Source organism: Leptosomus discolor, chromosome 1 (assembly GCF_034619465.1).
Source record: "Leptosomus discolor isolate bLepDis1 chromosome 1, bLepDis1.hap2, whole genome shotgun sequence".
NCBI classification, from domain to species: domain Eukaryota; kingdom Metazoa; phylum Chordata; class Aves; order Leptosomiformes; family Leptosomidae; genus Leptosomus; species Leptosomus discolor.
This window is the reverse complement of record NC_141391.1, coordinates 95,768,380-95,793,728: the sequence shown is the minus strand read 5'-3', so window position 1 is coordinate 95,793,728 and position 25,349 is coordinate 95,768,380. Positions and strand designations below refer to the sequence as shown.

Genomic DNA, 25,349 nt, shown 5'->3' with positions numbered 1-25,349 from the left:
AGGCTGTAGGAAAAATGGTTGTTACATTTGTGCAGCATTTATTTATACTTACATTAAGTTAAAATTCAGTCAATGTTTAGATTAAAATCCATGGGCTATTGTAACTGTTCATAAAGTTTAATTTGGCATATAACTTCTTAGATTTCTGGTACTTTTTTGCAAAAACTCTTAAAAATGGGTTATGACAGATACATTGTTTTCTACTTTCACCATTCTTTGATTCCAGTATTCATTGCTGGCAACACTTTTGTGTCTATGATTGTTCTTAAGTTGGCACGATCATCACTTGAATAATATTGCTTGTGGTAACAAAAGATTTAAATGGACTTCAGTTTCATGATTTTCTGTGGCATTTGGAAAACAGAAGATGAAAGATAATTTAATAAAGCACATCTCAAGAATGCTGAAAAGTTCAAAGTGTTAGGCTGAGATTCAATGCTAGAAGTTCAAAGGTTTAAAAAGATGTGTTGAGAGCTTGTAATTTTTTTTCAGCTCAAGAATGTTATGATGCAGTTTATTCTGTTTTAAAAATCCTAATTACCTAGAAATTACACATAGGCTTTGGAAACTGACTGTAGTATGTGTAAGACATTAGAGATATATATAAACTACGAATTTCTCTCTGCTCTGAGGCCATTTTATTTCCCTAATTAGTTGTTCATGAATGAAGATTTATGCAACAGGATGATTTAAGCAACCAAATCTTACCTTTCTATGGTAAATGGAGTCTGAGGTACTGTAGCTAAGAAGAAAAAAGAAGTGCAGTAATACAGGTATGGTGGGATGCATTAGAAAGCATGTGGATGTTCAAAACACATACAGTGTGCTTGTATCTGTTGAGATTTGTGAGCTCTAGCTTAGCACCAGTCCAGAACTGACCCTTTGGAGAGTATCAGCCCCACTTTCTTGGCACTCTGTTTCTGGGAGTGTTTATTAGTGTATCCACAGCTTGTATTTAGCTGGGCCAATAAATCTTCAAGAATCAGGGTCACTGTGACTTTCAAGTGACCTTACATGGAGCGAGCTCAAGTCCATCATGGTGTATTAATTCAGGAATTGGCTGGGTGAGACTGTACTGTATCATCATGCCCTGAAGCATCATAGCTGTTTTGCATATACTGCATTTAAGCTAATAAATTCTCTTAGACATGAGCTGGCTCTTAATATTGTTGCAGATGCATATACAACCTGCATAAACAGCTCATGGATTTGCAAATTAGGCTTTTTATGTCAAAGTTGCAGGTGCATAACTCATCCCCTTCCTATAGTGACGAGTATACCCTTCCCTGCCTCAGTTTCTAGTCTTCCTCTGCCTACCGTAGTATTCTGGAAAAATGAGAACATGGTTGTGCAGTAAGTAAGACACGCTGAAGAGATTGTTTCGCCAGAATAGGTTTACAAGGGAAGGGAGGTCAGGCTCGGAACTAGTATTTGCTTCCTCCTTCAAGGAAGGGGAGGGAATACATCTTGTGCAATTAACTGTGCTTCAGATTATTTTCAGGATCTAGACATGGTTTTTGATTTTGTTGTGCAGACAGGAAAGGTGGTCTAAAGAATACACGGAATGGGTTATGGCTTTCTTAATTCAGCTGACCTATGTGTTATCTTTTACATTTCCAAATACCCTCTCATGTCAATGAAATTCTTTATCCTAATGGTATTTAATGTAGACATATTTTTTTGTTTGGGTTTTTTTTTAACTTGTGAGGAAAGGAAATTTGGTTCTTTCTTTTAACAAATGAGCCCTGTTAACTGTTTCTTCCAGTGTTCTTATAAAGCTCTGGTTGACAGAGAGGATACGGATTTTTATCAGTTATTCTACTTCTGTAGACTTCTAAAACATAGTAGTGGACATACACTTTGGTCATTTGATACATATGCAAGCGTATTGTTTCTCTTGCACTTTAGAGCAAGAAAGATGGGCAGAATTTATAAGGTTCTGTTCTTAGTCTAATTGATCATCATTTCACATTTGAATACCAAAGAAAGAGAATGTATCTCATGCTGAGCATGCGGGAGCGAGATGGTACAGGTTAGTTGTTGGAACAAATTTGAGTCAAGCCGTTTAACACCTGAAGAAGGTTCGTTCAGTTCTGAGAGTGTTTTTCATGCAAGTACTATGAGTGTAAGTACATAAATAATCTTTGCTCTGTCAAGCAAGAGGAGCAATCCATTATCCCTAGCTGGTTACTACAAGGCTTTATAGATAGATGTCAGTCCCTCAAAGTACACTGCGATATTGAAGGAAATTGTGGTATATTACTATTTGGTTCTTGTAATTGGCATCACCTGTAATTTCAGAGGCAGTGGGAAACTCACTGAGAACTTAGTTAAAAAGCCATGCAGAGGTACTGTTTCCAAGTCTGTATCTCCTCTTTCTGATATAATTTCCAACTTCACAGATTGGATTAGGTGACCAAACTGGTTCTAAACTAAATTTTTGCTAAGTATGAATTTTAGGTATTTTTTCTTCCTCACTCATCACCAGATAGTAAAGAGGGGAAATGAAATACTATTTTAAGTCTTGGATGAGATCGAAGAATTAAACTCTTCATATCTGTATTGATGAAGAGGAATGGTCTTTAAATCTCATGAGAAATGTGAGAATATTATGAAAGTAAGTATTTCTCAGATGACCTTTAATTGCGATAGGACTCAAATCAGTTCACAGGCAAAATTGTCATTGGATAGGTTCTTTAGGGGGGATATGTTACCTCTGGCAGTTTTGGCTGGTTTAGAACATTATTTGTAAAATTTTGCAGTTGTTTTGTGTATTTTCAGCCTGTTGTACAATCCAAGGCAACTTAGGTAAGTTAAAACCTTATTCCTAGAGCTGTCACCTGAATGGTGCTAGGAACAAGTTTGAGCTCAGTTGCACTGGTTTCATCACTAACATTTGATTTTTGTGAAATGAAAGAGGGAAATATATTTTAAAGGCACTGGTTTCAGAGGCTCAGAGGAGTATTGCAGCTGCACAAGCAGAAAAGGGAAAATGTACTTTTTAAAGCATCGCAACCTTAATAGTATTTACAAGTATTTCATGAATATGTAGAAGTAACAACAAGTCTAGTTAAAACTTTCCTGGTTCTTAGCATGAAATCGTGGAAGCGCTGGTAAAGAATCCATTCTGTAGTGTGATGTTGGTTTTTTTATTACTGAACTAAGACATGCACACCTGGTTTACAAAACTTGTTTTGTAATGTGTCAGTTAACAAAGAAAGAAAAAAACTTTCTATGATTTTTGGTAGTAATTGCAAAGAGAAGCATGTGCAGAAGTGGAACAAAACAAAACTAACTTTTTTCTTATCCTGGATTACTACTGCTTGAAAAGAGTTTTCTGGTTCCTGACATTGTTCTGTCACTGAACCAGAAAATAAGTTTTGTAAGGTAATTGTTCTCCAGGTTCAGACATCACTCTGCTACAGGATTTCCTAGTTGGAAGGAATTGGTATAATCCTTAAAAGTTGCTAGATAGTTCTGTAGTATTTGTGGTGCATCTCCGCAGTGCACTGTAGATGCTGTTTGTCCTAGACTTCAGTGTGCTGTGGAGGGAGCTTTTGGTACTCACACTGTCTCAGTACAGCAGCATATAATGCAGCTTACACCATTTTACCTGAGAAAAACTGTAAAGTAACCTGTGCTGTATGGCACAGCTACCACAACTAAAACAATGTCACTTACTGAGCTACGTGACATTATAGAATTAATGTCATCAGAGTAGATTGATAATTTAGATGCTGGTTTTGCCTGCGTTGTCTAAACTTGATATGGGCAAAGTAGACTATTTTCTTTATAGCATTATTGAGCAACTGGTTTTGTATTTGCTATGTAGGCCCTGGCAGTTCAAGACCAAAGAATCTTTATCAAAGTAAACAAACAAACAGGTAAATTTTGTCTGTATGAGAAGCATCTTAAACACTCTGTTCCCTTTTCTGAGTGCCTTTGGGCACTCTGTTTCTGCCTGTTACCGTTCAACAGCAGCAGTATAATGGATTATTTAACCCTTCATAGAAGAGGCATTAGGGACAGTTTGCCTAGACTATCTGAATCTGTTATGTATAGATTTCCTTTGTGCCTTCCAAATTCCAGACTTTTTCTTGTAAAACTGAGATTCTTTGTTAATATCAGAAAGTAAATTTCCCTGTTGTTATGTACAGGTAAAGGCTAAGCCACAGAAGAAAAGACATTTCAAACAAAAAGAAAACTGCAAATATTAAAATGAGCAGCAACAGAAATAACTTCTAATTTTTCAGGATCAAGTAACATTCTTTTTTTGATAATGTTCCGTAGCCTTCGAGAGCACTTACTTGAGGTAGTGTCATTATGTTTTAGTACATGAGCACTAAAAACTCATTTTAAAGGACTGCAAAGTCTAACCTTTAGTTAACCTGATCTGCCTAGGTGAATTTTGGCCAAAATATTAAAGAGATGTCAAAGTTTGGTGTACAAACTTTTCCACCAGTCTGAATTTAACATTGATAATTATGCTCTTAGCACTTCCCGAGACAGACATTACCTGTATTGCTCTGGCCAAAGGCTGAAGAGAAAACATAAACACATATGCGTGCACACACATATCCCTCCAGCAAAAAACGTCCAAACACATAGAAACCAAAACAAAACCTGCCACCCTATGTAATTAACCTTTAAAAAGGAGAAATTCCAGTGATTTAAACTGAACTACTTGCAGGTTCTTGCTTTCTAAAGCTTTTTGCTGGGCTTCAAAGCAGTAAACACACTGGTCTGTTTCAGTTTTTTGGATTAAACAAAGAACTTCTGGCTTCCTTGAGGAAACCGTGTTTAAATGCATTCTAGTTGTGTCATACAATTATTGATGTGTGCAGAGTAGTAGATTACTGGTGTAGTCATCAGCTCTGAATGGCTCATTAGTCCTAGAGGAGAGAATGGTCTTCCACTGGATAAAAGGGTGCTTAGCCTTGGATGTACCTTAATTATTTTAGGGTGGCGTACTTGTTTTTTTGTTCTTAAGTCTGAACTGTAATCATCATTAATCAGATCAATGGTATAAAACTGGCCAAACGTAAAGCTCTCTGCAGCTAAATAAATGCAGCTACCTTTTGTATGCAGTTGCTGACTACATATCAGATCAAAGTAGGAGCTGTGTTGCCACCTAGTGAGAAATCTGTAGGTACACATGTTGACTTGGATAAACATAGGATATTACAGAGAGGAAAGAGAAGTAGGACCTGACTTGTAAGTTCATTTTCCAATTTTTCAGTTTTAGTTAAATATATGAAAGTGTAAAGCTACTGCAAGTTACCGTTTCCTGATAATACCGTGAAATCTAGTGTTCTTAGTTTTCTGATTCTTTACTCTTTGGGAGGAGGACAGCAATGTTCTATGCAGTTGGGATTTGACATATTGTCAAACATTTTAAGCCAATGCTGCTGTTCAGATGAGCAGTGCTGCTGTAATCTGGCCATTTGTTTCTATTGCTGTGCTATCAACACCGTTGTGCTCCTAAGTGTTTGTGCAGATACCCAGAACTAGCCAGAACTAGTCCAGTTGAAAAATAGCTCTACAGGGAGAGGAAAAAAGATTGTTTGCAGTCGGATCGATTCCTTGATTCTGGTTATTGTGCAGTTGCACAACCAGTTGCACAAGCATGGAGGGGAGAGACGGCACGGAAGGGGAGAATGAGTTGGCAGAAAAGAGAACAGTTGCTGCTTTTAATGGGGCTGCTAGTTTTACGTGTTTAGCAGTTAGTTTTCACTACAACAAAAAACAACCTGGGTAACTTTATGAAATGATGACCTTCTGGTCATTTCAATAAAGACGACCACTGTGACCTTACAGCTGAGCATTTTGCCAGTTCAGTGCTCCAGCCAGTGTGTAGCATTCTTTTACCCAATACACACCTTATATCTAATTGGTTTCCTGTTTTTTTTATTTTATTTTTTTTTAAAGAAGTTACAAAGCATATTCTGACAGATCTGCTGCTGCACATACCTCTTCCCTCTGTTAAAGAATTCATTGTATCACAAAATGTTTAAAAGTTGTGATTTGCAGTGTAATAAGGTGGTCTATGGTAATTGGGAAGGTGTTGGGTTTCAGACTATTGTGCAGTGCCACTTACTCCCACTGCATAACAGGTGGGAACATGGGATTTAATATATGGTTATCAGTAGTGAACCCACTTTCATAATTTGATTGATCATGGCTTGAGAGTCAATGACTATTTTCAGTTTCCTTTCATTAATTATTGAACACAAAGCAATGTTATGAGAAAGGAAAGCATTTCAGATTTTACAGCAGCTGTTCCAAAATGTCTTCAGCAGCAACTCTATTTCTGTTTGGGAGTCCAAACTTGTGACAGAGAGAACCCTCCTTATTCCTTTTTGAATCGATTTACGGAGTTTGTAACACTACTGATTATTGTGTCCCTGCTTGAGTTTGTGAAACACTTTTGAAACTGCCTCTTGGCAGCAGGGAGAGCTACTAACAGTGTTTTAAAATAGATTGTGCATCTAAAACAAAATAATTCAGAAAGTGTTGGTTTCACTTTTCTGTGTTTCCCGTCTTCTTCCTGTGTTCTCCTACCTCACTGAACCTGCTGTTGAGTATAAACTGAGAGGACACAGAACGTAGATGAGATATGGGCTTATCCAGTCTTTGTTCCTTCCTGAGAAAGACTAGATTTGATTTACTTTTTTTTTTTTTTTTTCGATGTGGTGGGTACTTTGTAAAGAGTTGCTAAGAATTATTATTTAATTAAATGAAAATAAATGTTTTGCCTCTAATTATCTGTAATAGGCAGCTGTTAATATTCTTTCAGGCATTCTTAAACATTTTTACTAGTTCAAGTTGATTCATTACCCAAAATACATGAACTTATTTATGATGCATTGCTTATTTGTATGGCAGTAAAAATGAGGAAGCAAGTAAAAGGGGGAGGGGGGGTTTGCTTTCATGGACACAACAATGCAAACCAACTTTACAGTGTCTGTCAAATAAGTGATTCTAGACAAGTCTGGTGAATGTATCAGAAGTCATGAGAGAAAAGTGTTTTTTCACACCGATTTTCATGTTCTTCATAGCTGATGGAGTATAGACAGAGGAAGAAAAATTACATTTTAATTGTTCAAGACACCCAGCTTCAGCTAAGAAGCCATTAAAATGTTTATATTTATGTCCAAACACTGAGAAAGAATAGAGTAGAAAAGGGAAGTTATTCAGAATTTAGCAAGCATCTATAAAGTATGTTTCCACAAAATGGAGATTTCCATAGGTTTCTGCAGGGGGGGGGGGGCTCAGAAACGCATTCTGGTTGTTGAGTATTAGCTGAAACTGCATTTTGCTTTTCTTTCTCCGTGTCATAGTTTTGTTTCCAAATGCTACAGTAGCATTAAAACAAAAGATACTGACTGGAGACAATTATCTCACATTGTCATTGTAATTGTTTGCTACCATGGTGTTTTTATCAAGGGCCATTCACAAGCTATATGTGTGTTTCTTTTCAGTATATGTTTTAAGCATGTCTGTCAAGGTACAGATTGATGATACAATTAAAGATTTGTTGACGATGGAGAGAAAGGTGTGTGCTGGTACTTGTACTTGTGTTTTACAACATCTTAAGCAGCTCTGAGTACTGGCTTCCGTGGTCTTACTTGCTTTCTCCTTCCATATTCCTTTCCTTTCTCTTGAGCCAGCTTCTACACTGGAGATTGCTCACTGGGCCATTTCACATTTTAAGACTGCATGATGCTGAGCCAGTGGTGGGAAAAAAAAAGAATTTTTTTTTTTTTTTTTTAACTGAGTTAGCACTGAAATGGTTTGATGTGTGGTGTGACAAGCTCCAGGCTGCTGCACAGTGGAACAGAGGGCAAGAATGTGTGTGGGATGAAGGGAGAAACAGCCAACAGTTAAATCAGCTTGGCTACCACAGAGCTTTAGCCACCTCAAAGTGCGTGGGAGGGGAGGCAGGAAAGCTTTTACTACTTGTTGAAGCAAGGAGTCATTAACTGGTCAGATGTATCTGTGTGATGAGTAGTTGGTCACATATCCCAGGAAGGCAAGCAGTGCGTTTTAATTAAAGAGAAAGGGGAGTACTCTTTCATGGAAGGAAAAAAAAAAAAAGGCTTTGGGGCAGAAACATCACTGTGGTTCTATAGTATTGGAGTTTCATTGCCAATGTCAATAAGGATGTTCCCACCTCCAGGTGCTCATTCCTGTTGCAGTATGTTGGCTCTGCTGAGAGCTTTTATGACATTCTTGCTATATTATTAGAATAATAAAGACTAAAAGTAATTTTCGCAGAGGAGCAAGAATGAGCAAACAGAGAGGCAATAGGGAAGCTTTTTAAGCTAGTATTGCCATGAAAGTTCACCTGGTTTTGGAAGTGTGACCTCAGGTGCAGTAAGAATGGTTAAACTTAGAGTTTGTTGTTGTGCAGGATGTTGTGTGATTGTTATGTGCTGTTTTGAGGCAGAGGTGTATAGCGATGTGCTCAGCTTGGAGGTAGTCAGCTCTTTTGGAGCCACATGAAGCATGGTGTCTAGTGCAGTCTTGGCTACTAGAATATGGAGCAGACCTGTATTAATGTAAGTGGTAAGTTTTTGGCAGTAGAAGGCTGCAGAGGCAGCTTCTGTTGGAAGAGGTTCAGGGCTGCCCTGTGCTGAACACAGCCGGTTCCAGACAGCTCCAATGGACTAAAGCTAAACCCATCTGCCATGGGTGTGATGCTTCTGTGAAAGTATATTTAAGGATGGGTAGGAAATGCTGGAGCGAGATGTAGGGAGTATGGAATAAAAAGAGGGAATAGCAAGATCAGAGGAGGTTCACCATGGCAGAGCAGATATCCCCTGCAGCCCGTGGAGGACCCATGCTGGAGCAGCAGAAAGATGTGAGAAGAAAGGAGCAGCAAAGAGGAACCACTGTGTACTGAGCATGACCCCCACCCCACGCACCACTCAGAGTTGGGGGGTAGAGGAGTCTGGAGTGAAGGAGTGAAGTTGAGCTTGAGAAAGCAGGGACGAAATCTGTTGGTTTATTGTTTATCTTTTTGTTTTCCTCTACCCAAATCAATAAGTATTTATCTTAACTGGTAATTAACTTTGTCAAGTAAGGCTATTTTTCCCACAATAGCAACTGATAAGCAATCTCCCTGTCTTCATCTTAACCCATGAGCTTTTTTTGTTCCTGTTCTTCATGTTTTCTACCGCTTAATGCTGCTGAGAGCAGAGAGTGAGCAAGAGCCTGCCTGGGTGGGAGTTAAGCAGCTAGCCAAGGCTAATCCACAAGACAAAACCCAAGGTATTTGTATAGTGAAACAGTTGGTGCTGAGGTCTCAGTGTCTGCCTTGTACATGCTTCAGGGGGTTACTTTGAACTAGGACTAGTCTGGCCTTGTGGCTTGTTCAAGACTGGGGTGCATCAGGCATGTTTCCAAAGCACGTCATTCAGTTTAGTTGTATCTGGAAGAATTCCAGTTGGAGTGGTCAGCAGCTTCTCTGTGATGCACACCAAAGGATGGTAGGTGAGAATGACACAACCAAATGAAAAAAACATATTGATTTCCTTTTAAAACTTAGTACTACAACATCTATTTAAATTACATCTAATCATATTCTCACTGTACAAAATATATAGAAGCATTTTAAGCAAGAAGTTTACTACTGATACAGATACTGTCATACCCAACCTGTGGCTGGAGAGCTAATCCTTTAAAGGACTGAACCTGGAAAATTGGAGTGCTGCATGTTTAAAAATTATGTCTGCATTCCATCTTGCTAGGAAACTTGATGCCATCTTTACCCAAAAAAGATGTGGCTGCTACCGTCTGTGCATGTCACTTTTAAGATGTTAAAATGGTGCTGTAATCCAGGCTGCTAGAAAGCATCTCATTCTTCCATGCTGTAGGATACCATGAGCATACTTTCAAAATATGTTCAGTATGTTTGAGATGTTTTAAAACCTTGGGTATCAGATTTCGAAAGGAAATTAGATGCTTGCCAGAATTGTCAGAGATGTGTAGGCTATTATGTAGTTAACTCCCATAGAAATTTTAAGTGATGCTCATGTTTTATATTTTCTATCAGACTAACGTGTCTTTCTTTACGATTATTTAGAGCAGTTATCTTTTTAGTGCTTCCTGCAATTAAGTTTCAGTGTTGCTATCCAAACATAAGGCTGTGTTTTCTCTGTGTGGTGATTATCACTGGGAATTCCCTTTTCCCTCTTAGAACTTTTGTGTTTGTTACAGAAGTCTGAACTTCCATGCCATTTTAACAACTTTAGTGATTCTCTCTAAATAATTAGTCATGTGTAAAATGGAAACACGAACGTGTCTCCAATTGCTAAAAAACCCCTCCAAGTTTTGTAAACAGACTGAAATTCTGGAATGTTTATTGGTAATGGTAGTGTAAAATGACAGCTTTTAAATGCTTTTCAGATTATGATGCGAAGTATCAGACTGTGTGCTAAGCAAGTTAAATGAAACACCGCATCTTTCTCCCTGTTTCCGGTTCTGTAACAATACCTTCCATGCAGTTGGCAGAGAAACTTTTAATGCTTGTGCTTTTAAACCTTGCTGTTCTATATATTATCCCTGTTGTCATTAACGTTTAATTTTGAAAGAAGTGCTGACAGAGAAGACTTAAAGAATGGACCGGGAAGTCATTTCTTCAGCCATATCAAGAAGAGAAAAATTAATAGATTAAGTGTTCAAAAAGGATTCAGATATGAAGTAAAACGGTCCAGCAATTAAAAGATGACTGTTTTAGATTCTAAGACCTTGCCTTGTCTTAGGGTATGTTCTTTTACCTAAATTGTGCTTACTATTGAAGAAGACTATTCTAAATGAGATACATAACCATTAGTAAACAATACATGTCACCTCTTGCTGCTTATAGCCAACTTACTCCATTGGCAGATTCTAGAGTTGTCGTGAAGCTGTTTGAGATTTTGGAATATGAAAAGCTTATTTTGATATGGGATGTGCAGGACCTTTATTACTACACAACATGGCTAAAATACTCAGCAGAGGTTTAGAAAACAGGAGGTAGCAAATAGTTTGTACGATGTTATGATCAGAATGATAAGTTACAGACAGTACGGTGGCTCATGAGATGATAATAATGGGATTTTTCTAAGGAAACCTTCAGTCATCTGCTTGCAGCCAAACATCTGCTTGGTTTTATGTTGTATTCAGAACTGGAGCAGTATCTGTAGGCACTCGGGATTTTAATTACCTCTTGAGGAACATGTGAAGATGAAATTTGATTCAGTCTGGTAAAAGCATTTGATAAAGGATAGAGTAGATGATGATGCCAATTTTTTGAGTGAAAACAATGAAATATGTGTGCCATCTCTGCCTTTTCTCCTCCTTCCCCTTTCCTTTTTACTGGTCTTAAAAGTGACACATTTTGACATTTGAGTCACAGTCCAAATGGACTTCAGAATTCATCATCTCTTTTCTGCCCTGTGGCTTTGTTGAATCAATGTGGTGTGTACTCATCTGTCTCTTTATACCTAGTTTTCTTCCTTAATAGGTCTACTGTTAAACAAGTCCCTGCTGTTTTTAAAATAGACTTTGTTCTGCTCTTAGCTCCAAGACTCCTTAGTCATACAAAGCCTCGTTCCATGACTTCTGTTCATTTGTTTTCCTGTTTGGAGATTTTATTTTCCACTTTCTGTTTCTCCTTCCTCTGCTACTGATGCTCAGTCTGTGAGCAATTGTTTCACTCATGCAATATTACACAAAGGAACAAGGTAAATGGCAGCATATATTTTCTTCCTCACAGTTCTACTTCCCTTCAAAATACAAATAAAGCCCACAAGAAATTAATATAGTAAGTGGCCAAAATAAACTATTTTGAACACAATTTTTACCCGTAAATAAAGCAGAACTTTTCTGTCGTTTCCTATTGGATTTTCACCTTGCTTTCTATCTAAAATAGGTATGAGATACCATGGTGAAGTGTGGTAGCATTGAAGTCATTATACAGTAAGAGACAAAATAAAACTGCTGTATTTTCTGAAGATCATAAACATTCATAGAATCATACAGTTTTCTATTCTCTTATGCTATCTGTTGGTATGGTTACCTGTCATCCTATTTAGGAAAGACTGGATGTGTACTTCAGGGAAAGACAAGGAGGACCTCACTGCCTAGAAAAGAGGTGGTAATCATTTAGTGTGGAATCAATGCCTAAGCGTGTTGGAAAGGAACATTACAGTACGGTTTTAGTAGTTACTCTGCATGAAGGTGGTGTAAAAACTCATGTGCAAGTTATTTTCAATACTGAAAGACACACTGCTGTTTTCTGACTTGATAGAATTTCATCTCTGTGTAACGGACAAATTTTACATTAATTTCTTTATCTGAATTTCTTCTGCATCAGTGAAAGACAGTTATTTGCTTCTTTTTGCTGTTCTGTTTGCACTTCCTAAGATGACATTACATAATGGTTTCTAAGGGGCCGCTCTGCTCATTTTTCTTTTAGATTGTATTTGCAAGGATGTGAGGGGGGAAGTGCATAGTGCAAGTGTAATATGAAACTTCTAGTAAGAAAATTTGCACTTTGTGAATCTAAAAATTTTTCTTGGTATTAAAATTCAGATGTTTCCAAATTCTGAGTGTTTCTTATGAATTTATGGATGGCTAAAAGATCGAAAGTCTAGCATAAATCTGAGTAACCTGTCAAATGCATTACATGAGAGAATGTTCATCTCACTGCTTATATTTTTTAATATTATTGATTCATGTTAGAAATGTAATAGGGCAGATGTGAAAATGGTGCATTTTAACTTTCTTTCTAGTGGAGCACAACAGTATGGTAAGCATTCTCAAACCACGAAACCGTAGTTGTATTTTTCCCATAATTCTATACGTAGGTCATTCTTGAACAGTGAACAATTGTATGGAAAGAGAATATAAAAGTAAAATGTCTACTTCAGAATACAGACTGATATTTTGCTCTCTTCTCGAATTATCATCAAGGCTATTCATTCAGGATTTTGCCATTTTTCTAGAATACTAGCGGTAAGTTAAAAGAAAAAAAAAAGTTTAAGGATGATTAAATAACAAAAATACCAAATAGTTTCAACAAAGAAGAAAGAAAATTAATTCAATGCAGTTTGTTTTTTTCACATTTCTATACTAGCAGAAGGTTTGGTTTGTGATCAGAAAAAGTAACAGTGGTGTTTGGTTAAAAACAAAATCTCTTAAGCTTTGAGAGATGTCACAGTGGTTTCTACTCTTTCTTTATTCACAGCAGTTTCTGCTTTTCTCCCTCTTCTCTAGAACAGAGATGGGGGCTAATATATGCTTGTGAAAATTTATGCAGGTGTCATTTCATATATTGTGATTTTTAAAAAAAATCGCTCTTAAAGAAGTAAACTGCAAGAAAATTAGACATAAGGAAAAAAACTTCTTTACTTATAAGGGTGATCAGATACTGGTATAGGTTTCCTAGACAGGTTACAGAGTCTCCATTCTTGGAGATGTTCAAAACCTCACTGGTGTGGTCTTGGGCAACCTGCTCTAATTGGCCTTGCTTTGAGCAGAGGGATTGGACTAGAGACCTCCAGGTTTTAATATATCCATGGTGAGGTGAAAGAGCCTGTCTTCTGTATTTGGAGATAATTTTGCAGTGATGTTGGATATTTAGGACGAAAATCTTGGTGTAGTCTGCATATGTGTATTAAAGGAACTTAATTACTGTACAGTTCTTCGGATTATGACCAAGGAGATCTTTTATTAATAGGTCAAATCAAGAAAACCTATTAAGTTTTGTGTGTTTATATTTTGAGATCTATGTGAGTGAGTTTTTTAACTTAATTTCACACTTAAGTTCTAAAGGAGAAGAATTAAATATCATCTTGTCAGTGTTCTTTATAAAGATGAAAAAAATTTATGAGAAATTTCAGTTGTGTACATCTTTTCAAACATTGTGTTCTAACTGTTTTCATTTTTTATTTGTATTCAACAGCTTGAGTATATAGCTAATATACTACCTTATTATCTTTCACAGATCTGAAGAGAGAAGCCAGTATTTGTCACATGCTGAAGCATCCTCATATTGTTGAACTGTTAGAGACATACAGCTCAGATGGAATGCTTTATATGGTCTTTGAGTTGTAAGTTTCCCTCCTTGATTTTACCTTTCTTTGTTGTCATTTGCTAAATAAAATCCTAAAAGTATATCTGCTTTCCCCTGCTTATTTTGTAGCTCAGAAGTCTCGAGTGCTATCAAAAAATTTGTTTCTGGAAGGTATGGGTTGTCCCAAATAAAAAAAGTTGTCACACTGGCTAAGTGGCTAACATCAAGCTGATTCTTCATAGCATGCTTTCTAAGGGCAGACATGCTGTTCATTGGTGGCTGATGTATCCCTAATAGGGTACACAAGAATGAGTTAAAAGTCTGCTGATAGTCATCATCTTTGGGTAACTGATAGTATTCTATTCCAGTTGTGAAGTCTTGTTTGTTCTTTCCCGGACTATTGTTTCTTTAGCACTGCTTTTCCTTTACTAGATAGGAAAGTAAAGCTTGTTGAAGCATTTAAGTATTCTTGTAAATTGATATACCTGTTCACATCATATGAAAAGAGGCATTTGTCTAAAACATGTGTTTTGAAAGCTTGAATGTAAGCGTTTGGTTAATGCTGGCATATGGAAGGATGAACAAAACATGACTTTTCAGCAGTGTTTTTTCAGCAAAACAGACTTTTCAGGTATTTTTAATTCACAAGGAGAAACGAACTGGGGAGGGGTGCAGCCCCTAAATCACCACATTCCTTCTTTGAAGAAAATTATTAGTTCTTTTTGAGTTGGGTTTTAGCTAACTGGGAAGGACAAAAACAGATATGCAGAATGCTAATTTGTGCATCTTCCATATTCGTGCTTCCTTCTCTGCTCTGCTCTGTACCTACCACCTTTTCTTTTTATGTTCCCCTTGTATGCATTCCTTGTGTGTCTGGGTGTATATATTTATACCTTTTTAATTTCTCTGATCTTTCTGCATTGTGTTTTCTGATGCATTTGGCCTACTTATGTTGGAGCGAGCCACATCATGCCAGGGTGTTAGGTCAAACTGGCATGTCTGCTAGAGCCAAGAATTTGACTTCAGATATGCACGTAAAAAAAAATCCTCACATGTTAGTTTTACCATTGAGTTAGAGAAAAGGTTAGGTGGTAACAGCAAAAAAAAAAAAAGTAGTATGTAAAGCTGAAAATTGTTGTTTGAAAGTCTTTGCTTTTTTTTTTCAGGTGAGTTTATAAACTTATGATTGTGTAAAATAGTTGTTTTATGCTTTCCTTTCTGTAAGTTTTGATTCAATACTGACTTTGGCTTTTATTTTGGAAATCCCAAAGCATGGACCAAGGGACTTTAATTATCCTATTATGAAATAATTATGTACACCTTGGGGAGACATACTGTGTTAATTAACAAGATTCTGAAATGGAAAAAAGGGTTTGCTTCTATTTTTACCATGCTGGTAGTTCAGACATATGATACAAAAGCAGTAATTATTTTTTAATGACAAGCCTATTATCCTTTATGTTTGTATACATAAAAAGTAAGTCTGAACAATTAGGATTACTGCACAAACAGTGTACCTGACTTCAGGCCACATGAAAGAAGGAAATATGAGGCTAAATTGTTTGAAGGATAATAATTCTTTAGCATCTCATATGTCCTTGTTTCTCTTGTACGCTACAAGACATCACTCTTTTGTAACAAACAGTGATAGAAAAATGAGACAGTAGGAACACCTGTGCTCAAAATGTAACAGGGAATGGAAGAGTTGTGGGCGGAATGAGTTATGCCGGAGGGGATGCTTTGGTAAAGTGATTCTACAGAATGATGTTTGCTGTGGAGTAAGACTGCATTGTCTGAGTTTGATTGGGTTAGTGGCATACTATATAATTGTGGCCATAATGAGAAACGTGTAGTTAGTAGAAAAGCACCTATGTATTTGAAGGTAACTTATTTTCCCTCATACCTTGTGTTATTACAACAAACTTGACTGCTTTGCAACAAAGTTCTGTCTACAGTAATAAAATATATTTTGTTAGGGTGTAGTTGTTCTGAAATGACAGAAAAGAGGAGGACAACACAGATCCATAGGAGATATAAGCCCAGCTGGTGATGGGCTATTTGTGGACTGGCAGATGCTTTGCATGAAAAGTAATTCAGGTCCAGCACATAAAATGCACGGAATAACGAAACCTAGAACTTTGCCATCAGTTGCACATAATTGATACATAGGTCCACTAGTCTTTCATAAGCTGTGAGCTGCCTGGAGCAGCTGCTATAATGACCCTGAATATCTTGCCAAATCTATTGTTACAAAAAAGTACAAGGTAAATAAACAAATGTAGCACATATCTGATGACAAAGGATTATACCACTCAGGGAAAAATACAGTCTGTGCCCAATTTTGAAAACTTTGCTTAAAATAAACATTTTTAAAATTGAGTCATAATTCATAGAAGCACTGGTGAACATGAACAGTAGCAATGAAGTTTAACACCAAAAATTAGCTATCTTTTTAACCACTATTTATAGAGAAATTCAAGCACTATTTAGAATGAGGCCGTTATATAATGTTACCAGTAGGTTGCCATCAACCGTATGGTGCTGCTGTAATAAACTGCATAGAAGCAGTTGGTCATAATAGATGAGGTTCCTGTGTAGAGTAAGAAGCAGACCTTGTCCCAGAAAGTCCTATTCTTAAAGTAAAATTATTATTTTAAAAGTATTTAGCTATTATTAAATCATAAATGAGAGACTGTGTGCCTGTGCCAAGTTATTTCCCACACACACACCCCCCAGCTGCTTCACAGAAGGGTAATGGACTCTTTCCATGATGGAAGGGATCCCTTGGAGGCTCTAGAGAGACCTTGCATCTGAGATAGGGCCAGCTCTAGTCTTTATCATACAGTCACAATTTTCTTTCCCGTTCTGTGGTGTTATTTGCTGACAGCTGTATATAGAATCATAGAATCATTTAGGTTGGAAAAGACCTTTAAGGTCATTAAGTCCAACTGTTAACCTAACACTGCCAAGTCCACCACTAAATCATGTCCCTAACCGCCACATCTACAGGTCTTTTAAATACCTCCAGGGACAGTGACTCCACCACTTTCCTAGGCAGCCTCTTCCAATGCTTGATAACCCTTTCAGTGAAGAAATTCTTCCTAATATCCAATTGAACCTCCCCTGGCACAACTTGAGGCTGTTTCGTCTTGGTCTATCACTTGTTACTTGGGAGAAGAGACCAACCCCCACCTCACTACAACCTCCTTTCAGGTAGAGAGCGATAAGGTCTCCCCTCAGCCTCCTCTTCTCCAGGCTAAGCAACCCCGGTTCCCTCAGCTGCTCCTCATAAGACCTGTTTTCCAAACCCTTCACCAGCTTTGTTGCCCTTCACTGGACACACTCCAGCACCTCGGTGTCTTTCTTGTAATGAAGGGCCCAAAACTGAACACAGTATTCAAGGTGCGGCCTCACCAGTGCCAAGAACAAGGGCAGAATTGCTACTCTAGTCCTTCTGGCCACATGGTTTTTGATACAAGCCAGGATGCTGTTGGCCACCTGGGCACACTGCTGACTCATGTTCAGCTGGCTGTTGACCGTTACCCCCAGGCCCTTTCCATCAGGCATCTTTCCAGCCACTCATCCCCAAGCCTGTAGCACTGCATGGGGTTGTTGTGACCCAAGTGCAGAATCCGACACTTGGCCTTGTTGAACCTCATCCAATTGGCCTTGGCCCATCGATACAGCCTGTCCAGATCCCTCTGCAGAGCCTTCCTGCCCTCAAGTAGATCAACACTCCCACCCAACATGGTGTCATCTACAGATCTAGTGAGGGCACACTCAATCCCCTCGTCTAGATCATTGATAAAGATATTAAACAGAACTGGCCCCAATACTGAGCCCTGGGGAACACCACTTGTGCTGGTCACCAACTGGATTGAACTCCATTCACCACCACTCTTCGAGCCTGGCCATGCAGTTAGTTTTTTAGCCAGCAAAGCGTACACCCATCCAAGCCGTGAGCTGCCAGTTTCTCCAGCAGAATGCTGTGGGAAACAATGTCAAAGGCTTTACTGAAGTCCAGGTAGACAACATCCACAGCCTTTCCCTCATCTGCTAGGTGCGTCACCTTGTCATAGAAGGAGACCACGTTAGTCAAGTAGGACCTGCCTTTCATGAACCCATGCTGACTGGGCCTGATCACCTGGTTGTCCTGTACGTGTGATGTGATGGTACTCAAGATGATCTGCTCCACAATCTTCCCTGGCACCAAGATCAGTCTGACAGGCCTATAGGTCCCTGGATCCTCCTCTGGCCCTTCTTGTAAATGGGCATCACATTTGCTAACTTCCAGTCAGCTGGGACCTCCCCGGTTAGCCAGGACTGCTGGTAAATGATTGAAAGTAGCTTGGTGAGCACTTCTGCCAGCTCCCTCAGTTACCTTGGGTAGATTGCGCCAGCCACATGGACTTGGGTTTGTTTAAGTGATGTAGCAGGTTGATAATCATTTTCCCTTGGATTGTGCGGGCTTCATTCTGCTGCCCATCCCTGTCTTCCAGCTCAAGAGGCTGGATACCCAGAGATCAACTGGTCTTACTGTTAAAGACTCAGCCAAAGAAGGCATTAAGTACCTCAGCCTTTTCCTTATCTTTTATCACTATATTTCTCCCCTGCATCAAATAAAGGATGGAGAGTCTCCTTAGCCCTCCTTTTGTTGCTAATGTATTGGTAGAAACATTTTTATTGTCTTTTATGGCAGTGGCCAGGTTAAGTTCTGGTTGGGCTTTGGCCTCTCTAATTTTCTCCCTGCATAACCTCATGATATCCTTGTAGTCCTCCTAAGTAGCCTGCCTCTTCTTCCAAAGGTCATAAACACTTTCCCTCCCCACCCCGCCTCGAGTTCCAGACCAAGCTCGCTGTTCAGCCAGGCCTGTCTTCTTCCCTGATGGCTTTGTTTCAGCACACAGAGACAGCCTGCTTCTATGCCTTTCAGATTTTGTTCTTGAAGAAAGTCCAGCCTTTGTGGACTCCTTTGCCCTTCAGGACTGCCTCCCAAGGGACACTGTCAATCAGTCTTCTAAACAGGCCAAAGTCTGCCCTCTAGAAGTCTAAGGTAGCAGTTCTGCTGGTCTCCCTCATTACTTCTCCAAGAATCAAAAACTCAATCATTTTGTGATCACTGTGTCCAATACGGCCTCCAACCAACACATCACCCTCAAGTCCTACTCTGTTCACAAACAACCGGTCCAGCGGGGCGCCTTCCCTAGTTAGCTCACTCACCAGCTGCGTCAGGAAGTTATCCTCCACACACAAGTGATCCATCATTAGTCTTGAGTTAACTGTGACCTTTTACCTAATACAAGCATGTAGTCAATAGAAGTACATCAGACCGGGTATTTTACAGTGTCAAAACAGACGAAAGCTGTCTTTTTTTCAAGTCTGTGCCTTGCAAAGAGCAAAATAACATGCAAAACTCTCACGCTATTTAAAAAATCCATTAATGAAATGGGATGCAATCTGGTTTCTTTTGTATTTGTTTGATAATGTGCTATTCTAGACAGTGTTGTCCGTGTCATGTGGTGTTTGCTTGGCAGTTCATGCATGTTGGGGTGAGGCAACTGGTTTTACATAGAATGCTGTTTTCTGTTTAGTATATAATGGTAAATTTTGCTTTTATATTGTATTGCTTATTACATTTTTTTTTCCAATTTGGTATTTATCAAGGAGAATACTTTGAGAAGGGTCCGTTACGTGCAATATTTCTAAAACAAAGCAAATATTCCATTTGAAGTGTCTGAAAACCACATTTTAGACCTAGAGTACATTATATGTAGTTTATCCTCAGTATAATCAAAGTATGTGGACCAAGAGTACTTACCTTTCATGCTGAAGAGCTCAGGTACATGAGTAGTGAGTGAATTGCAGATACCTTAATATCTGGTCTTTTGCAGAATATTGTCTTACTGCCATACCTAGGTGGTTTTGATTTTCTTTCATGCATTCTAAGAGAGATTTATCTCTTAGGACATTAGAAGAGCTGATCTTATTTAGATTTGCCAGTTAGGCTAGATATCTATATATATATAGTTATATACATACAACTGTGCCATTTAACCTAGCTAACATGTTAAAATGCTTTAGTTATAAAATCTCAAATTCATAAAAGCAGTACTTTAAAATGGTTGCAATTACTCAAGTTTACATTAAGCTTAAGCTGATGAGCATTTAACCGACGGTGCATTCAATTATGCAGCTTCGTTGAAGGGTTAAGAAAAAAAGAAGGGGGGAAAACGAATGCTATCTATTTATTCTGCTTTGTACAATACTGTGAAATTGCACAGCTTCTTAGTGAAAACTTTTTTTCATTATTTTCCTTGATCATGTTAGGATTCCAGTTATGGTTATGTTTTTAAATGTAGTCTCACCTTTAGTCCTTTGTCTTTTATATGACTTTACTGTGCTTCTGTTCTTTCATACTTGCATCATCTAGGATAAAAATGTCTTAAATGTTAATTTTTAAAAGTAAAATCAAAACCAACTAAAATAAGAAAATAGGTTCAGTCAGATGCTTCTTAGGTTTAAAGTTTGGGCCAGACTTTCAAAACATCAAACAAAAGGAAAAACTTTCAAATTCCTTTTGAAAGGCTTACAATACACTTAGAGAAGTCATTAACTTAGAGATTGTGTCTCTCCTAACTTCAGGTGTTTAAAAATTATACTCTAAATCTGAGGCATGTCTGTACATGCTGTTTTGTGCTGTGGACTGAAAGAGAGCCTGAAGTGATTAACTCTAATTTTAAATCATAGAATCATAAAATAGTTTGGGTTGGAAGGGACCTTTAAAGGTCATCTAGTCCAACCACCCTGCAGTGAGCAGGGACACCTTTAGCTGGATCAGAGCCCCGTCCAGTCTGACCTTGGAAGTTTCCAGGGATGGGGCTTCTACCACTTCTCTGGGCAGCTTGTTCGTGTCTCACATCCTCATTGTAAAATATTTCTTCCTTATATCTAGTCGAAATTTAATCTCTTTCGGTTTAAAACAATGACCCCTTGTCCTATTGCAACAGGCCCTGCTAAAAAGGTTGTCCCTGTTTTTCCTGTAGGCCCCCTTTAAGTACTTGAAAGGCCACAGTAAGGTCTTCCCAGAGCCTTCTCTTCTCCAGGCTGAACAACCCCAACTGCCTCAGCCTCATAGGGGAGGTGTTCCCTCCCTCTGATCATTTTTGTGGCCCTCTTCTGTACCCACTCCAGCAGCTTTTTGTCTTTCCTGTGCTAGGGACCCCAGAGCTGAACACAGCACTCCAGGTGGGGTCTCACCAGAGTGGAGTAGAGGGAGAGAATCGCCTCCCTCAACCTGCTGACCATGTTTCACTTGATGCAGCCCAGGATGCGATTGGCCCTTTGGGCTGCGAATGCACACTGCTGGCTCGTATTCAGTTTTTCATCTACCAGCACCCCTAAATCCTTCTCCGCAGGGCTGCTCTCAATCCACTCATCGCCCAGCCTGTATTTGTGCTTGGGGTTGCCCCAACCCAGGTGCAGGACCTTGCACTTGGCCTTGTTGAACCTCATGAGTTTCACATGGACCCACTTCTCGAACTTGTCCATGTCCCTCTGGATGACATCCTGTCCCTCAGACTTGTCAACCGCACCACACAGCTTGATGTCACCTGAAAACTTGCTAGGGGTGCACTCGATCCAACTGTCCATGTCATTGATGAAGATACTAAACAGTACTGGTCGCAGTATGAACCCCTGAGGACACCACTCGTCACCATTCTCCATCTGAACATTGAGCTGTTGACCACTACCCCCTGGATGCAACCATCCAACCAATTCTTTATCCACCAAACAGTCCATCCATCAAATCTGTATCTCTCCTATTTAGAGAGAAGGATGTTGGAGGGGACTGTCCAAGGCCTTAGAGAAGTCCAGATAGATGACATCCGTAGCTCTTACCTTGTCCACTGATGTAGTTACTCCATGATAGAAGGCCACAAGATTGATCAGGCAGGACTTACGGAGTCATAGAATCATTTTGGTTGGAAAAGATCTATAAGTTCATCAGGTCCAACCATTATCCTACCACTACCAAGCCAAGCCCACCACTAAAACATGTCCCTAAGCACCACATCTATACGTCTTTTGAACACCTACAGGGATGGTGACTCCACCCACCTCCTTGGGCAGCCTGTTCTAGTATCTAACCACTCTTTGAATACAGAAGTTTTTCCTAATATCTAATCTAAATCTCCCCTGGCTCAGCTTGAGGCCATTACCTCTTGTCTTCTCATTAGTTACTTGGGAGAAGAGACCAACACCCGCCTCACTACAACTTCCTTTTAGGTAGTTGTAGGGGGCAATAAAGTCTCCTCTCAGCCTTTACTAGGCTAAACAATCCCAGTTCCCTCAGGCGCCCCTCGTAAGGTATGTTTTCCAGACCCCTCACCAGCTTTGTTGCCCTCCTCTGGACCCACTCCAGAACCTCAACGTCTCTCCTATATTGTGGTGCCCAAAACTGGACACAGTACTGAAGATGTAGTCTCACCAGTGCCGAGTACAGGGGGACAATCACCTCCCTACTCCTGCTGGTCACACTATTTCTGATACAGGCCAGGATGCTGTTGGCCTTCTTGGCCACCTGGGCACACTGCCGGCTCACCATGCTGGCTGTCTCACAACACCTCCCTGTCCTCCACTTGCCTTAGCACAGCTTCCAGGAGGATCTGTTCCATGATCTTCCCAGATACCCGACTGCCATGACTTTTCAAATATCATGGAGAGTGGCTTGGTAACTGTATCAGCCAATTCCCTCAGGGTTCTGGGATGCATCTCATCAGGTCCTATAGACTTTTGTATGCTCAGATTCCTCAGGTGGTCACGAACCTGATCGTCTCTTACAGTGGGAGCGACTTTGCTCCCGCAGTCTCCTTCTTGTGGTCCATCCACTCGAGAGATGTGGGAAGAGAGGTTGCCAGTGAAGACTTGAGGCAAAAAAGTTGTTGAGTTCCTCAGCCTTCTTCTCGTCCATTGTTACCAGTTCACCAGTCTTGCTTATTGAGGTAATATAAAATTGAGGTAATAAAAAAAAAATAAAAAAAAATAATAAAAAAAAAAAAACACTTTCTTTGACCTTCCTTTTCTGGCTGGCAAATATGTAGAAGCCCTTATTATTCTTTGCATCCCTTGCCACTTTCAGCTCCATCCTTAAGGCAACCAAATTCCACCAAGTATTAAATATTCTGATCTCAAACTCTTTGGCATACAGATTTTTTTCTTTTTTTTTTACTTGATAAAACCCATGTTTACATTGTGTTTGTATTGGGGATTTTTTGTTATTTTTTTCAGTGTGTTATGCATATGCAGTACATCAAAGTCTCGTTACTTGTGGACAGAAAGTTTAGGCAATTCGCTGGTCTGGATATGCTGTTTCTCTTTTGTACCTAGCCTGTGAACTATTGACTGATTACAGCCAAAGGAAGTGATAGAGAATTTAAAGCTAAATTATGTTTGAGTAAAGAGATACCAGATTTTCATCTTACCTTTGTTTAGTATTTGTCGATTTCATTCATTTGATGGACAGGAATTAACAGGAAACCAGACTTCATTAGTTTTAATGCTTAAAGAGCAATCTTTGGGGGTTTCCTGTTGACAAGGACAGATTTAGAAATCAGTATTTTTATCTTGGATGAGATCTTGGCTCTTATTTTATAATCGGCAAAATTTGGCAGAGCAACTGAGAATTCAGACCATTGACACATTGATACATTGAAATTTTGGCATTTATTATAACTTTAATTATCAAGGGCTATTAAGTTGCATTATTTTAGCAAAGCTTCAGAAGACCCATTTTTAAGCAAAATTAACTCTTAAAAGTAAATATAAAATGTTAATGTGTATACTTGTATTTTCAAGAGTTTATATAAACATGAACTAATTCTCACAGCATTGCTATGAAGCGAGTATTTTTGTATGGCCTCATGATACTGGCTGAGATATGGAAGTTTTAACATTAAATTCAAGTACGGATTAAAGATTTCAGGTTAGGTACAGTACTGCTTTTATATTACCACCAAAACCTGTGCTTTTTAAGGATGCATGTGTTCCTTCTCTTGTGCTATTTAATAATCGGGTTGGACCATTGCTATGAAAACACTAGTAGAAAATTGCTTCCAAGCATACCTATTTAGATTTACTTATTCCCCCTAAGATCATCTTTTACACTGTGATTTAGGTTAAGTATTGCTCAGTGAAGTTTGTCCATTGTTTGTGACTAAATGGAATTGAGTAAGTTTTTAAAGAATGCTGAAATTCATCTCTTGGCTGCCAGCGAAGTTATAGAAATGTCTTAATCTGAAGTACTGAGAGGCCTCTAAACAGATGCTGGTAAAGTAAACTTGGAAACATCATTTAATTATCTGGAATGAGCTAAGCCCTGGATGCATGAGCAACATATGGGAAATAAGAGTTTCTGTACTTTTTGGTCTTAATTTTCAGAGGTTACTACATAGGACTTCAAGAAAAGTTACATACTGTATTTTTAAGTTAATTTATGGCAATTTATTTGTAGTAAATGAAGATGGCAAGTATATAAAAACTGTCCAACTGAAGGAAAAAATGCCATCATGCACAGACCTTTAACATACATGGTACAAAACTCAGGAAACTCAGTTTCGATCAATATGCCAAGTTTCTTCTTTTTTTTTAAAGTAATATCTCAATTCCGTAAAGCAGTGCTTCTCAACCTTTCTGATTCTTCCTCAACGAGTTAAATTGTAGGCTACATCTTATTAGGTCAGCTGCAAATTCAAAGCTGTTGTACCCCAGTATTAAAATGTAGATCTCTTCTGGAGTATGCTGTCTATTCTTCAGAGTGATTATTAGCCTCAGAACAGATTTCTTCATTGAATGTAGCTCAGGAGTAAACTTTCTGGGCAGGTTGCAATTTATCATCAGCTTTGTGCAGAACAGTAGAAAAATTTTCAAGGCTCCAAGTAGCACTGGTCAGAGCTAGGGGAAAGAAACATTTATCCAACGGGCTGTGATTCAGGCACAGCTCTGCTGAAAATATGGAAAAATCAATAGTACAATATGGGAAATTGGAGGGCATAGTTCATACCGATACCCAAAACAATTCAGATGTGGTGATGTTGTCTGTTAACTCCCTGTTCAGAGTTGCTCTAGCTGGTACTGTCGGTGTAAATACCATAAACTGTCCCAAGTCAGTTTATGTAGTTTCCGTGAGTGCCCTCTACTGGTATCAGATGGGTCTCTCTCAGATTATGAGTGTGCTGTAATTTTACAGGGTTTTTTGTGTCTTCCACTTGTGTCTTCAGCATGTATATAT

The 25,349-nt window shown here is 38.8% G+C and overlaps 1 protein-coding gene across 5 annotated transcripts in view; it reads left to right on the top strand.

Moving 5' to 3' along the window:
* CASK (calcium/calmodulin dependent serine protein kinase) overlaps window positions 1–25,349 on the top strand; it is a 222,445-nt gene that overhangs the window by 75,200 nt on the left and 121,896 nt on the right. For all 5 annotated transcript variants that reach the window (XM_086472286.1, XM_086472077.1, XM_086472347.1 and 2 more), the window contains exon 3: window positions 13,994–14,099. In XM_086472286.1, coding sequence (XP_086328412.1) covers window positions 13,994–14,099 — 106 coding nt within the window. The remainder of the gene's footprint in view (window positions 1–13,993; window positions 14,100–25,349) is intronic.